Here is a 14,798-nt window from a genome sequence, read left to right on the forward strand (position 1 = left end):
CCTTAGCCTTTCTCAGCTCTGCAAAAATACCGACGTGAGCCCAGACCCTCGGAGGCAGCTGCACGGGTCCTTTCACCCAGGTGCCTCATGAATATCCCTACCTCCGCCCACAAGGGCAGTGACTGTGGTCACCACTTTGCCCTGTGACACCCCGAAGATGTGAAGGGGGGGCTCTCGATGAACATACTACCCAGTCCTCCTCTACTGCTGTGTGCCTGCTCCGTCCCTGTTCAGGTCTCTTCCCCAAGGACACAGGGAACCTGAGTCTAGCTGGCAGCACTTACCAAGTAATGGGCACAGGGAGCCCAGATGGGCGCCTTGGCGGGTAAGGATCATAGGACTCTGTCAAAGGGTCCGCTAAGGGGATAGAGAGCGGGGAGGCTTTAAATATCTGCAGGACAGGCAGAGAAGCTGGGTATCACAGAAATGCTGAGTACCCTCTGAAGAGCAGGGGTTGGTGGGGGGGACCTGTCTGAGCTGACTGAGAAGCTAACTGAGTGGCAGATGACCCTGATGTGCCTCAACTATTCATGCAAGGATCCTGTGGCAGAGCTTTGGAGCCAAGAGTGACCAACAGCCAACATCATCCCAACACACTTGAGACCAGCCCTCAAATGGGGATGGGTGTTCCCAGAGTTGACTCTTGTCTTCCCAATATGCTCTCGGTACCAGCCTCTGGGCTAAGGACAGGAAATGAGGCACTGGAGAGGAATGGCAACAATCTGGAACTTTAGGAGTTGATCCTTGGTCCTTTAAAGCACAGTTCAGATCTCACCACCTCCAGGAAGACTTCCTGGATTGAATGTCCCTTCTCTCAGACTCAAGCCTGCTACAAACATCATTCCAAAGAGGCTCCTTTGCCCAACCCGCTGAACTAGTCACTCATGTGTCTTTGCATCCTTGTTTTCCTGAGGTGTCCCGACTCCAGTTCTCCCACAGATTTCTCACAGCCTGTGCTCAGAGCTCCCTGGGCTTTACCACAAGTCCCCATATCTTCTTGCCATACTTGCTCCCTCTTTCTACATCCTCTTTAAGGCAGCTGGTCCGACCCTCCAGGTGACTAGCCCTGACTTCCAAGAAAGTTCTGCTGTCTGGGCCTTGGCACCCGGAGCATGCTTGGTGCCTAGTCTTATGGGAGGAGCTGGGCCTGGGCTGAGGGTCAAACAGCTGTGGCTTCCCTGGGACCATCCATTACTCCTGATAGTCTGCCCTGCTCCAGCCCAAGGTGGTGTGGGTATGTCTGTTGTGAGGCGCTTTCACACCCCAAATTCGAGTGTAACTATGCTACTCTGTCCTCAAACTGTTCTCACACAGGGTTCCCCTGTGCCCTACACCCGGCCCACACAGGCAAGAGGGCTCACCATATCTGCAGGTCCAGGACCACCTGCCTTCGGTTGCGCTTGTTAGTGTGTGCCTTGATGCCGTTGACCCTGGGGCACTGGAAGAGAGGCCAGAGGGCTAGGTCAGCAGGGATCTGGCAGCAAGGGATGGCTGCTGGCCCCTCGCCCAGCACCGGGCTTTGTCCCCAACAACCAAGGTGGCCTCTGCATTCCCGGGATGAGGCACAAACAGAAATTCACGCTGCTGCCTCTGTCTGTCCTGGGCACTGTGATACTTCCCTCCCTAGAACGCACACCCTTTCTTCTTTCTCTTAGCGCAGGTATTTACGGAGTACCTGCTCTGTGCCAGGCACTGGACAGGGGAGAAGGCCAGGAGCAAGACGGGCTGAGCCTGCCCTCATGGGTTGGAAGCCCAGCAGAGGAGACAGAGGAGGGTGTGATGAGATTCAGCCCCTTGCTGTCACATGGGGATCTGGAGATTTCAGGAGCAACCTCCCCTGGTGTGGGCAGAAGTTAGTGAAGGCTTCCTGGAGGAGGAGGCATTTAAACAGTTCTGGCCTATGAGTAGGAGTTGGCCACCCAAGGGCAAGGGAAAAGGGCAGGATCCCTGGCTGCCGGATCTGACCCTAGAAATTAAAGTGCCCTGCCCTTGACCCACCTTCCATGACCCAGGGTCACAGTCCCCCAGCCTCTGGGGCTGAGGGCTGAGCTGCTAAGTAATGCCTCCTACCCCAGGTCTCTTCACCTTCTGTTAGGAAGCTAATGGGCACTGGAATGGGGGTCTGGTTATTATTTACGAAGAATAAAAAGTAAGTATCATTTGAATTTGACTTATAGTCATGCTGAAGTAGTGAGGGTTGAAGTTCACTAATGTTTGCAATCTAGTTTGAAATGCATTTTAAAAAAAGATGATGAGGTGGGGCACTGGGGTGGCTCAGTCGGTTAAGCGTCTGACTTCGGCTCAGGTCATGATCCCGTGCTTTGTGGGTTCGAGCCCCGTGTCGGGCTCTGTGCTGACAGCTCGGAGGCCGGAGACTGCTTCGGATTCTGTGTCTCCCTCTCCCTCTCTGCCCCTCCCCCACTTGCACTCTGTCTCTCTCACTCTCTCTCAAAAATAAATAAATGTTAAAAAAAAGTTTTTTAAAGATGATGAGGAAAAATAGATGCATGGATATGTGCTAAAGCAAATACAGCAACAGGTTAGCAGTTGTTTGATCCAGATGGCTCATGGCATAATACTCTCACGTCTTCTATATGTTGGAGATTTTTCACAATGAAATGTTGGAGAAAAAAATTCAGTCAACCACGCTAGAGGATATTCCATTATCTTTCTGTTCTCCCCTTAGAAAGTGCCATTTACAAATGCACTGTCACATGAAAAGCCTATCCAAGAGAATGGAACCAAAAATGCAGGGGAAAAAGTAATAGGGACATCTCGAGTGGTTTAATTAAAATTATTATGTAGTCTTTCCAGTTTGTGATATGTGTGGTAGGTCAGTTTGTTTAAATATTATATAGTTTGCTGTGGTTTATTTTGCCATTCTTTCTCATATTTATTTAATATGTATTTTTGTCCTGATTTTATATTTTTGTTTTTTGTTTTTTTTGAGAGAGCGAGAGCATGCATGTGAGCAGCAGAGGGAGAGAATGAATCTTAAGCAGGCTCCACGCCCATCATGAAGCTGGACACAGGGCTCCATCTCACGCCCCTGAGATTGTGACCTGAGCTGAAATCAAAAGTTGGACGCTTAACCAACTGAGCCACCTGGGCGCCCCATGTTCTTTTTCTTTCCTGTCGAAGCTTCAGGCCGCGTCCACCCTGACCTCCAGGGCTTTCGTATTAAAGACCCAGAAAAGCCAGTGGAAGACTGGGGAGCAGGGCGGGGCACTGTAACGGACTTCCCACAGCCTGGAGCCTCTAGGCCTGCTTCTGTTGTGACAAGGGACGACTTCCCAGCAGCATCACATCCCACAGGCATCGGGCTCTGCGGTAAACACAGCAGTCTGCCGGCTCCTTAGCTCTTAGCCTGCTGAATCCTTCAAATGCCAACTCAGACATCAGCCACTCCCGGCAGCCTTCCCTGACTACCCCATTCCCCTCCACTCCTGAATTCACGCATTCCTCTACCATTGTGAGTACTCGGCCCTGTTGAGGTCCACCAGTTTATACGTCTGCCTCACACAGGACAGTGACCTTTCTGAAGGCAGGCACATAGCCACGCCCATTTCTGTCTATGGTGTCTCACTCACAGCCATGTTCCATAAAGTCTACATGAACGAACGAGGGAATGGACAAATGAACCAACAGATACTGGGACAAGCCAGTTCTGGCTGAGTCCGAGTGGCATAAACCAGAATCTCCAGGGCTCAGGCGGCTAGCGGGGCAGAGTTGGGACACGCCTGGGGCAGGCAGACGGCTCTCAGCAGGCTGGCCTGCACTCTGGTACCTGCCTGCCCCACAGCAGACCACGTGCTGGGGCCTCTGATTTCCGCAGTGATGGACATCACAGCAGTTCTCTGCCTGGAGGATGCTTTTTTTTTTTTTTTTTTTTTAAGTCAACTCTACACCCAACATGGACCTCAAACCCATGACCCCAAGATCAAGAGTCATGTGCTACACTGACAGAGCCAGCCCGCCAGGGGCTCCTGGGGATGAATTTTCAAACAGCAAAAATAAGACTCACAGCAGTGGGGCACTTTAGGGCAGCAGGAACAGGGCACGAGGGTGGACTAGGAAGCTGTCAAGAATAAGGACCTGATGCTGGGTATGTCAGATGCAAACCTCACCTATCCTGGGTCACCTATTATCTTCACAGAACTAGGGTTGGGCTTGTGACGCTGCTTGCGAGAACCAATCATTTGGTAGAGAACTACCCGCTGTGTTGAGGCACTACCTCTCTCAGCGAAGGTGTGCTCTCCCAAGCTGATGCCTTAGCAAGCATGACTTGTACATCTTTGTATCTGGCCGACTGCCACTGCCTGGCATGTTTCCAAAATTTGGCTGCAGAAAGGTGGACTTATTTCCCATCTTTCCTTTTTGTTCTCTCTGAGCCAGGCTTCCTTAGACCCTGCAGAGACGGTGGGGCCGGGACTCAGGGGTGAGGGGTCTATACCGAGGCTGAGAGGCTGAGAAGGGCAGGTGGTGGCCAGCCCCCCAGAAAGGTCCCCTGGGATGTTCTCAGTCAGGAGCGAGTGACCTGGGGCAGGGTCTGGGACAGAGAAAAGCCTGCAGAGCAGATACAGGCTGCCCCTCCTGAGACATCACCCACCTTTTGTCACCCACCTTTTGTCCAAAGTAGAGCTTGGTGAAGGTGAAGGTCTTCAGGTGGATGCTCTTCTCCCGGATCTTGGGCTCGAGTTTCTCCCGGAACTTGTTCTCCATGATCATACTCAGGTAGGGCCAGATCTGAGAGATGATCTGTGACCACAGAAAGAGGCTCTTAGGGGTCAGGTCTGTTTCCCCCACCCAAGACCCAGGGCTACCCAGAACAACCTGGCCCCGGGGGAGGGGGGTTCCTATGGCCCTTACACTGCAGCGCCCACTGGCCTGTCTGCCCACCCATCCACGCAACTGTCCGTCCATCTATCCATCAAACATGGCATAACTACAACAGTTGTTCTCACTCTGGCCCAGGCAGTGGGACCCCAAGACTTGGTGCTGTTTTGCAGAACACCACGAAATGGTCACTCAACTTAGTATTATGAAACTTTTGGTTCACTGCTAAAATGTAAGCTATCAGAATCAACATTGTGGTGTAACCAGGAAGGAGCAGGTGCCAGAGGCTTAAGGAAAAAGAATCACAGAAGAGAAAGTTAAATTGCTTCCTGTGGATTTAATTTTTTCTAACAATCAAAAAAAGGCTGCCTTGGGCTGATCTCTGCAGAATGACTCATGGCGTGGGTCTGGGAAGTAAGCATGGGACAGGGGAGAGGGAGGGCAGCAGAGAGCGGTCATAGTTTAAAGATGCAGTTCCCGTTCCCCAGACCCAGCACCGGAGGAGCCCGAGGCTGAGAGGTTTCAGGGCACCACTGCCTCCATCTCTCTCAGGGGCCCCATTAGGGCTGGTCCTGTCTTCCTGCCTCGCTGCTTTGTTGTCTACTGAGTGCATCCTGAGCATGAAGCTCCATGGGACACACTGGGTGCCCCAGTGTGTGGTTTGTCTACACAGTTGTCTCCCCACCCGTGCCCTGAACTGAGGGTGGGAGCCTCATCCCACAGTCATACGTCCCCAACACCTTGTGTGGGACTCTGTGTGTCAGTGTAAGAAAGAAAGATGTAACACACGAGGGCACCCATGAACTAGGGGACACAGGCAGGAGGGACTCCCCTTTGTGGGCACAGAACAAGGTCTGTCCCAGGGGCCCTGGGCCCAGCATTAATCCACAGAAATCTGGTCACTCCTCTGAAAGCAGCAACCTACTTCGTCCAACTTCTACCCGTAAGCTGGGAGCAGTGTTCTTTTTTCCTTTTTTTTTTAATGTTTATTTATTTTTGAAAGAGAGAGAGAGCGTGTGAGCAAGCAGGGGAGGGGCAGAGAGAGAGAGGGAGACATAGACTCTGAGGCAGGCTCCAGGCTCTGAGCTGTCAGTACAGAACCCGACGCAGGGCTCGAACCCACAAACCATGAGATCATTACCTGAGCCAAAGTCGGACACTTAAATGACTGAGCCACCCAGGCACCCCTGCTGGAAATGGTTTTTGATCCACACGGCATTGACATCTTTGGTAACACAGAACCATCAACTTTTGCTCAAAAACCATCAGGAAGTCTTTTCTTAGACCTAACTTAAGTCGTTCCTGCTATGGCTGTTCTAACCAGAACAGAGGCAAGGTTCATATTAGAAAAAGTCCTGAGTCAGAATCCTTGAGTGGGTGGGAGGATCTACAAGCTGTCACATTTAGGGGACAGATGTGGGCTGTCCAGATAAGGGCCAGACTCTGTTTCCTCGTCTGTAAGAAAGGGCTAGACCCAGAGTTGGAGCCCGGGGGCCCCCCTGAGGCATCTGGGAGCAGAGCCTGCTGGGAGTTCCCTGAATGATCTAACAGTAGTCACACCAGTGATGACAGTGTTCATGACATTCCAGGCACTGTGGGGCACTCATTACCTCATTAACCCGCACAGCCTCACAAGGCAGGGACCGTAATTATTCCTGTTGCACAGATAGGGGGAACCAGCTCTGAGAGGTGAGGCGGCCTGCCCAGGGTTGCAGTCAGTGCTGACAGATCTGGGCTGGAGACCAGGTGAAGTGTGGCCATGGCCTTCCTCCCTAGGAAGCACTGATCTTGGCCTCATGGGCCACTGGGGGTGCTGCATTTTTCTCTATACTTCTCTGTGTTTTCTAACATTTCAGCTGTGGCCATGCATTAATTTCACACTAAAATAAATTTTGTTTTCTTTTGTTTTGTTTTAAATAGAATCATTGGTAATGAGAAGATCCCGGAGGGTGGGAAGGGGAAGAAACCGGCAGAAGGCAGCTGGCAGTTACTGCCAGGAGGCCCCTGTCCCTGTGCGTGGCATCGCCGTCGCCCCGCCCCTGGGGTCCCTCAGCCTAGGGCCGCCAGGAGGATGAGGCCTAGAAGAAAGCCGGACCCACCCCGGCCTTACCTTATTGGCCCACTCGACCCGTTCCACATCTGGGAAGTGGATCTAGGGAACAGAAACCCCAAAGGTAAGTTAGACCGAACACCTGCCCATCCCTGAAAACCCAGAAGCGCAGCAGCCCGGCAAGTTCCCGCTCCCACCCCACACACACCTCTGCTCTTCCTCCCCGCCCAGCACCCACTTGGCCAGAGACTCAGCCAGCCCTGCCCCGGAGCGCATCGTCTGGTGCGGCAGGCAACCAGACCGTACCAATGCACGGCCAACACTGACACTACTGGGCTCGGAAGCCCTGCACGCGGGTGTGCGATTCTGTGGAGACTGCTTCTCTCTCCCGCAGCCCCCTCCCCCTCCCAACTGCGCCCTGCAGCCCACAGGCTGGAAGAGCGGGGCTGGAACCCCTTCGCTTGCTTATGCAAATAAGACCTTCCTTCCTGGTGGATACATACAATCCCCACCCGGGCTGGCCCAGGGTACCACCCGACTTCGTTCCTTGCCTTTCCCTCCTCCTTATTCCTTTTAATGCCACAAGTAATCATGGACTCTGGAGAAAAACTAGAAAATACAGCTAAGCAAAAGGAAAAATATTTTATCACAGAATGCCAAGGGACAACCACCGTTAACAGGTTCAGCCTATTGTGGAAACAAGGCTATGTAGTTCCCACAGAAATTGAAGTCACCGTGTGTTTTGGTAGTCTGCTTTCTTCCACCTAGTGTATGTAGGATTGTATTGATTCCTAAGGTAACAACTGCCCGTTTGAAAGCCATTTTCATAGGCAACTGGAGAATGGAAGTGCCCCCCTCGGCTCCCAGGAGCCCCTCCCCAGCAGGCCAGATCTGTGGTCACATAGGGGAGCTTCCTTCAGGTCACAGCCCCTAGCCACTGTGCCTGCCAGGTGAGTCCTGCCACTTCCTTGGGTCAGGGAGGGAGCTTGGGGGGGGGGGGCAGGTGAAGCAACAATCCTACTGGCTAACCTTTGCATCACCTGAGGGTGCTTAAGCCCTTCCTTGCAAGAGTCTCAGTCTCTGCCAGTGTCTGAGCTTCTCATAGACCCCCACCCCAACCCCCAAGGTTCTCAGGGACAAAGGGGTAAGACTGTAGTGGTACCTGGCACAAAATAGGGATCAGTAAATGGTAGCAGTGGCTACCATCACTGTCACCAAGTCCTCTGAGCACAAGGCCAACTCAGGATCAGATTCATGGTGGGCATTGGAACTCCCAAGGTCAGGAAAGGAGATGTGTCCATGCAGTTCACACTCCTAGTGCACACCAGGCCCTGGGCTGGCTCTGGGGATGCCCTGAAGGCCTAAATGTAGACCCTGGCCTAGACCACTTGCCCAAGAGGAGAGCTATTCCCAAAGGAGTGATAAGCAATTCAGTCCTCTTAAGGAGTTTTTAACAACCTTGAGAAGTCAAAGAAGCCCAGCGCTTCTGAGTCTCCTGGAACATTGAGCCATTCTCCCAGCCCCAGTTCCCCCAGCCCTGGGCAGTGATCCATATAAACTTGGGACAAGCATCTAATAGTCTCAGGTGCTAAAGGAAAATCACTGCCTGGTTCCCAGGGGGAGGGCAGGGGGAGGCTGACTCAGTCCACAGGAACAGAAGGGAATGGTGGGAAAGGAATCTTGAGGGAAGTAGGCAGGAATTATTAGGGTCAGCCCATCCATTTCAGCTGGGGAGAAGCAGCCTACTCACCACCCATTCCCTGCTGCTGCCCTGGGTCAGGTCCTAAGCTGGTAGCAGGCAAATGGAGGGTGAGACCCTTTCATTGCTCCCTATCACACTGCCCACTAAAGCACACTAAAGAAAAAGCTCCTGCACGTGGGGCTGAACAGACATCCCCACTGCTCTTTGGTTGCTCCACTCATTACTATCTTTGACTTTATTTCTTCCAGGCAGCCTTTCCTGATCTCTCAAGTCAGAGACAGGTGTCCCTATTATGTGTCTGCTGGTTCTCCTTTGAGACACTTAACACACCTTAATAGACCTGCTTGTCTGCCTGCCTCCTTACTAGACTGGAAGCTCTCGTGGGCCGACTCGGCCATGTTCCCTATTAGTGCCTGTCCCTGACACATGAATATCTTAATAAATATTTGTGGAATGAATGAATGCATAAATGTATGCAAGGTTCTTGCCCTCAAATAGCTCCTAGGCTGGTAAAGGAAGCAGACAATAAACAGATCATTCCAAGTACAGGATCAATACCAAGGTGTGGGGAGTGGGACCCCCACAAAGGAGAAAAGTGGGTTACAGCTGGGCTTTCACTGGCACCTTTGTCCCTCTGCTGCTCAAGCCTGCTGGCTGGACCCTTCCCTCTCCTCCGTCCACCCTGCTCCCTGCACTCCCAACTTACCCCGGGGCACATCTTATGTGCACACACCTTCCACCGACCCCCTGACTCTCCAGGGGAGGACCCAGAGGAGGTTCTGTACCCCTGGGAACTGGGTTCTGATCTCCTGCACCCTGGAAAAGTGATCCAGCTTGGCAGGTCTAACCCTGGCCACACTTGGGAGCCGGCTGAACGAAGATTCCTAAGCTGCCTCACACCTACTGACTCACACCGTTTCAGGGTGGGGCCTTGCAATTTATTTTTAACAAGCTCCTGGCAGGATTCTGGAGTTCCATCAGGGTTGGCATCAATGACCAGCCCGCCCCTTCCTTTAGAGGGGCCCACACTCACCCTGACAATGCAGACAATAGCGGGATGTCCAGGGCCCACACTGTTTTCATAGTCTCTTGGCCAGCTGCACTTGTGTTGAGGCTCCCTGCTAAGAGATTCCCCTAGAAAGTGAGTCTGAATGCCCTGACAAGAGCAGCAACTCAGGCCAGGAAAGGAAGAGACCATCAAGTCTCTACTCTGCCTTAGGCATCCTGCTGGCTCTCCCTCGGCCTAAATCTCAGCACCTATCGTAACTCGCCAGTGAGCTGATTCAAGAGCCAGGCCACCTTCTCTGTGATGGCCCTAGAGTAAGTCCTGGACCAGAGGATGACATCAGAGTGATGGACATTTAGGAAGCAATTACTCAGACCCACTGTTCCCTCAGTTTGATGGAGACAAATTAGTCATATTTCCATTATAGTTGGCCTTTTTTTTCCCCCCTACTCCAAATTCTCAAAGTTATTGCATGCTTTTATCTATTGGCTTTATATTTTAGCTTTTCCACTTAGGTCTTCAGTCTGTCTGAAATTTTTTATAGCGGATGAGATAGGCCTCTACTTTCATTTCTCTCCACGCTCTAAGGCAGCAATTTTCTAGTATCACATACCAAAAAAAAAAGTCCATCTTTCCTCCTGACTTGTGAAGTGACTTCCCTCATATGTCAGCTTCTGCTGTGTACTCTGGTGTGTTTCTGAACTTGGCATTGAACTCTGTGGTCTGATTGCCTGTTCCTTGCCAGTCTCACACTGTGATAATCACTCTAGCTTTGCAACATGACCGGGGTTGGGTGATTCCCTCTGTTAGCTTTTCTTTTTCAAACTGATTTAGCTAATAGGAGTTATTTATACTTCCATATGAATTTTGGAATCTTGTCAATCTTCCCTCCAAAAAATCCTCCTGGATTTTGATGGTTATATCCCAGAACTTATAAATTTGTAGGAGAAATGACAGCTTTACAATATTAAGTTTTGTAGCCATGAGCAGAATATTTCCCTTTATGAATCACATTAGGTTGCACTCACATTTGAGATCATAAACCTTTTCCTATAAAAATCCCATATATTTTTGTTAGATTACTTTGTGGGTTTTGCAGTTATTAAAAATGGTATTTGATTTTCTGGGCAACTTTGTTGAAATTTGTTGCTAGTTCTAACTGTTCATGAATTCGCACAGATTATTTATACACATTGATAATCTCCAGTAACAATTTTTTTCTTACCTTCTCTTAGTTTGTCTTTTGGTCACGCCCAGTAGCAGTGATTGCGAACAGCTCTACCTTGTTCCTGGCCTCAAATGGAAGTTTTTCCATGAAGTGTGATTTTTGCTGTAGAGTTTTAGAGGACAGCCCCTATCAGGTTGAGGAAGCTCTTCTCAATAACTTAATTTGCAAGGACTTTCGTTATAAATGGGTATCGAACTATATTCAACACAATAGATATTGAGACAATCATGTAATTTTTTCCTCTTTGTCCATTAATGTGGTGAACTTAACTGATGTTTCTTTATAAAACAAAACCATCTCTAGTACTCAGGAAACACCCCATTTGAAGTAATACATTTAGGTAGCCAGATATCTCATTTAGGTTTTATATACTTAGGATTCAAAGTGATACCTACAATTTTCGTTCTTGTGCAATTCACACCTAGTTTTGGTACAAAGATCTTACAATAAATTATAAAACTAGTGGGACAGCTTTTCCATATCTTCCTATTTTCTGAAACAACCTATAAATAATAGGAATTATTTCATTTAAAAGAAAAAAAAACAAAAACAAAAACGGGTGCCTGGGCGGCTCAGTCGGTTAAGCGTCCAATTTCAGCTCAGGTCATGTTCTCCTGGTCTGTGAGTTTGAGGCCCGCGTCAGGCTCTGTGCTGACAGCTCAGCCTGCTTCAGATTCTGTGTCTCCTTCTCTGTCTTCCCCTCCCCCACTCATGCTCTGTCTCTCTCTCTCTCAAAAATAAACATTAAAAACAAAAAAAGGAATTATCTGGTCAATGAAGTTTAATGCATCTTAGCTATAAAGCTATAAAGGCTTTTTGGGGTAGGAAGTTACCATTCCCCTTTTTAGTGGTTAATGGTGTATTCAAGGTCTACTTATCTCTTATTGTGGCAATTTCGGCATTTATATTTTTCTAGAAATATAGTTTATATAGGCTTTCAAAGGTATTGATATATATTTGCTTATAATATTTTATTATTTTTTTAATTTTTTTTAACGTTTATTTATTTTTTTTGAGACAGAGAGAGACAGAGCATGAAGGGGGGAGGGGCAGAGAGAGAAGGAGACACAGAATCGGAAGCAGGCTCCAGGCTCTGAGCCATCAGCCCAGAGCCTGACGCGGGGCTCGAACTCACGGACCGCGAGATCGTGACCTGAGCCGAAGTCGGACGCTTAACCGACTGCGCCACCCAGGCGCCCCATATTTTATTATTTTTAAAATGTTTATTTATTTTTGAAAGAGAGGAGTGCGAGTGGAGGAAGTGCAGAGACAGAGAGGGGGGACAAAGGATTCTAAATGGGCTCTGCGCTGACAGAAGGGAGCCTAGCCTGATGCAGGGCTTGAACTCAGGAAATGTGAAATCATGATCTGAGCTGAAGACCGAAGCTCAACGGACTAAGCCACCCAGGCTTATAATATTTTATTACTTTTAATCTGCTTTATCTATAGTTATTTCTGCATTTATCCCATATTTTATTTTCATCTTTTTCTATTTTTTAATAGGTCTAGCTTGACAAAGGTTTTGCCCATTGTATTGATCTTCTCAGAGAACTAGCTTCAGTTGTTGTTAATAGTTTTCTTTCCCCATTACCATTATATTAAAATTTTTGTTCACTTTCATCGCTATGTTTTTTATTTCCTTACCTATTTCTTTGATCTAAACCTGTTGTTCTCTTATGTTCTTGGAGTTGAATTTATTTTCAGTTTTTGGTTTGTGATAAATTCAAAGTTTAAATTCCCTATGATTTTTGGCATAGTGTTTTCACTATTTACCTCCCATTTTTTTTTTGTCATTTCCATGATGACTACGTTTTAAACAATAATTTTTTACAATAAGTACTATTTTTAAATATTCAGGCATGTGAGGTTTCTAACACTGCTTATTGCTTTCCGATTCCATTTCTTTATGGCCTGCACAGTCTGTAGGATGGCAGTCCACTGGAATATATTGATAATTCCTTTGTGGCCTAGTGCATGATTAATTGCTATGGCTGTTCCATGTATGATCAAGTTATTAATCATGTCCTTTGTAAAAAAAAAAAAATATCGTGCCCTTCAAAAATTCTTTATCCTTGTTTCCTCCTTGCCTACTTCTCATTTTCAGAGAGGAATGTATTAGAGTTTCCAAGTCCAACTGTTGCTTTATCTTCTTCCCTGTGCAGTTCTGTCAGTTGTTGGGTTTTTTATTTCAAGTTTATATTATGCAGCATATATATGTCCATGACTGTTATCTTTTAAAATTACTATTCCTTTTATAATGACAGAACATCCTTGTCTTTAGGATATATCTGAGTTACACTCTACTTGATCTGATATGAAAATTGCCACTCTAGCTTACTTTTGTTTCAAAGTTGCCCAGTTGTATCTTTTTTCCACCTTATTTTCAAACTTTTTGAGTTCATGTGATCTCATGTCATTTAAAACTCACCTTAGTCCCTTTTTAGCTCCATTTTACAGATAAGGAAACTAAGGCTCAAAAAGGTTACTTACAGGCACCAGCTGCGGAGTGCCAGAGCGGAATCACACATCCAGGTCGGTCTCACCACAAAGTCCCTGCCTGTCCACCCCACCCCTCTCACTCCTCTTAAGAAAACCTTACATAGTATTATCTTTTCCTCTTTTATAGAAAGTCTAATTTAGCAGAGGGTTGCCCTCATGGGACCTGAGTCTTCATTAGCAGGCCATGCTTTATAGCTTACAAAGGACATTCTACACTTTCATTTCATCCTCCTAATACTCCATAAGGTGTACAGCAAAGCTACAATTATCTTCATTTTACAGATGAGGAGAGGCTCAGAGACTAGTTGGTACCTGCCAAGATCACCCAGGTGACCAGAACTCAGATTTCACCCGCATGTAATTTGAGCCCAGCCTTCAAGCCTTTTTTCTCCCTGCCTTCTCCACCTGAAGTGTCAGCATTTGAAGTGCATTTCTTAGGGTCAAAGTAGTCTTTGTGCATTTAAAATGTCACCTCTGTAAGCCTTGGTTTTCTCATCCGCAGGATGGGTACCATGCTACCAATTTCACAGAGCTCCTGAGTAAATGAGACAATGCGTGTAAGTAAGTGCTCGGTACCCTCCCTGGCTCAGAGTAAATGCTCCAGAAACTGTTACTGTTGTTGGCAGTTGTATAGACCCTGGAGGTGCAGACACTGACGTCTTTGTCCTCAGGTACATGCCAAGAACAATGTCACCTGGGCTATGCGTCCAGTTCTGTCTGACCCAAAGCCCAGCAAATTCTCTACGGGCTCCCCAGGTGCCTGCGGCTCTGCACTTTGGGAAACACTGAGAAGAGAGACAACACAGTGAAAGCGCCTGAGGCTGAAGGAGGACCACAGTTGAGTGTTGTTTCCCCGGCCTCTGCTGATTGGCTGAGGGATGCGCCCCAAATAGGCTGGGCCCAATGCCTGTGAGGCGCCTGTGTGAAGCTGTCCAATGAGGGCGCTCCACAATGAGGCGGGGCAAAGGGACCCAATCAGAGCCTCTGTGCATGTCTTTCCCTCCGGAGGTAAAGGAAGGGAAAGCTGAAAAAGATGACTGGTGGCCCACTCTCAGACTGAGTCCTAAAGTCACCGGAACTTTGGTTCCAATACCTCACAAGGCTGGGAGTCTCTGAGACCAGAGAGCAGGAAGACATCCACGCCTCCTGGCAATGCAAAGGGCTAGACTCAGGCGGGTGTGGGCAGCGGTCTTAAACTTTTCCTTACAAAACCACCACCAGGAGACCTCGTTAAGACGTGGATTCTTAGTGAGGTCCCTCAGAGATTTCGATTCTGGGAACTGAAAACTTGGGGCAGGGACCCGACAGCTTGTATCTTTAACAAGCTCCCAGGTCATTCTGATCATAGTACTAGGGCGTGTTGAAGAATGAGTGGACAGGCCTCCCTAGGCTAGGGGACCCGCTCAGACCCTGGGAGAAGGTGACTCCTCCGCCCCGAGGCTCCTGACGAGGGCTCCAAAGTCACAGCTGTCACTTT

The 14,798-nt window shown here is 48.7% G+C and overlaps 1 protein-coding gene and 1 long non-coding RNA gene across 11 annotated transcripts in view; one reads left to right on the forward strand and one right to left on the reverse strand.

Moving 5' to 3' along the window:
- ESYT3 (extended synaptotagmin 3) overlaps positions 1-14,798 on the reverse strand; it is a 50,206-nt gene that overhangs the window by 23,946 nt on the left and 11,462 nt on the right. For 7 of the 9 annotated variants that reach the window (XM_023260528.2, XM_045037541.1, XM_023260527.2 and 4 more), the window contains exons 2-4: positions 6,947-6,988; positions 4,624-4,758; positions 1,362-1,438 (exon numbers count right to left, since the gene is read on the reverse strand). In XM_023260528.2, coding sequence (XP_023116296.2) covers positions 1,362-1,438; positions 4,624-4,758; positions 6,947-6,988 — 254 coding nt within the window. Of the gene's footprint in view, positions 1-1,361; positions 1,439-4,623; positions 4,759-5,977; positions 6,422-6,946; positions 6,989-10,819; positions 10,925-14,798 lie in introns of those variants that run through there. The other 2 variants (XM_045037545.1, XM_045037543.1) reach the window with 2 other exon arrangements.
- LOC123380117 lies at positions 6,424-9,046 on the forward strand. Of its 2 annotated transcripts, XR_006585468.1 has the most exons (3): positions 6,426-6,582; positions 6,757-7,010; positions 7,705-9,046. It is a non-coding gene; the product is annotated as an uncharacterized LOC123380117 (long non-coding RNA). The 2 variants fall into 2 exon arrangements; XR_006585467.1 differs by having other exon boundaries at positions 6,424-6,582; positions 6,757-9,046.

Source organism: Felis catus, chromosome C2 (assembly GCF_018350175.1).
Source record: "Felis catus isolate Fca126 chromosome C2, F.catus_Fca126_mat1.0, whole genome shotgun sequence".
Lineage (NCBI taxonomy): Eukaryota > Metazoa > Chordata > Mammalia > Carnivora > Felidae > Felis > Felis catus.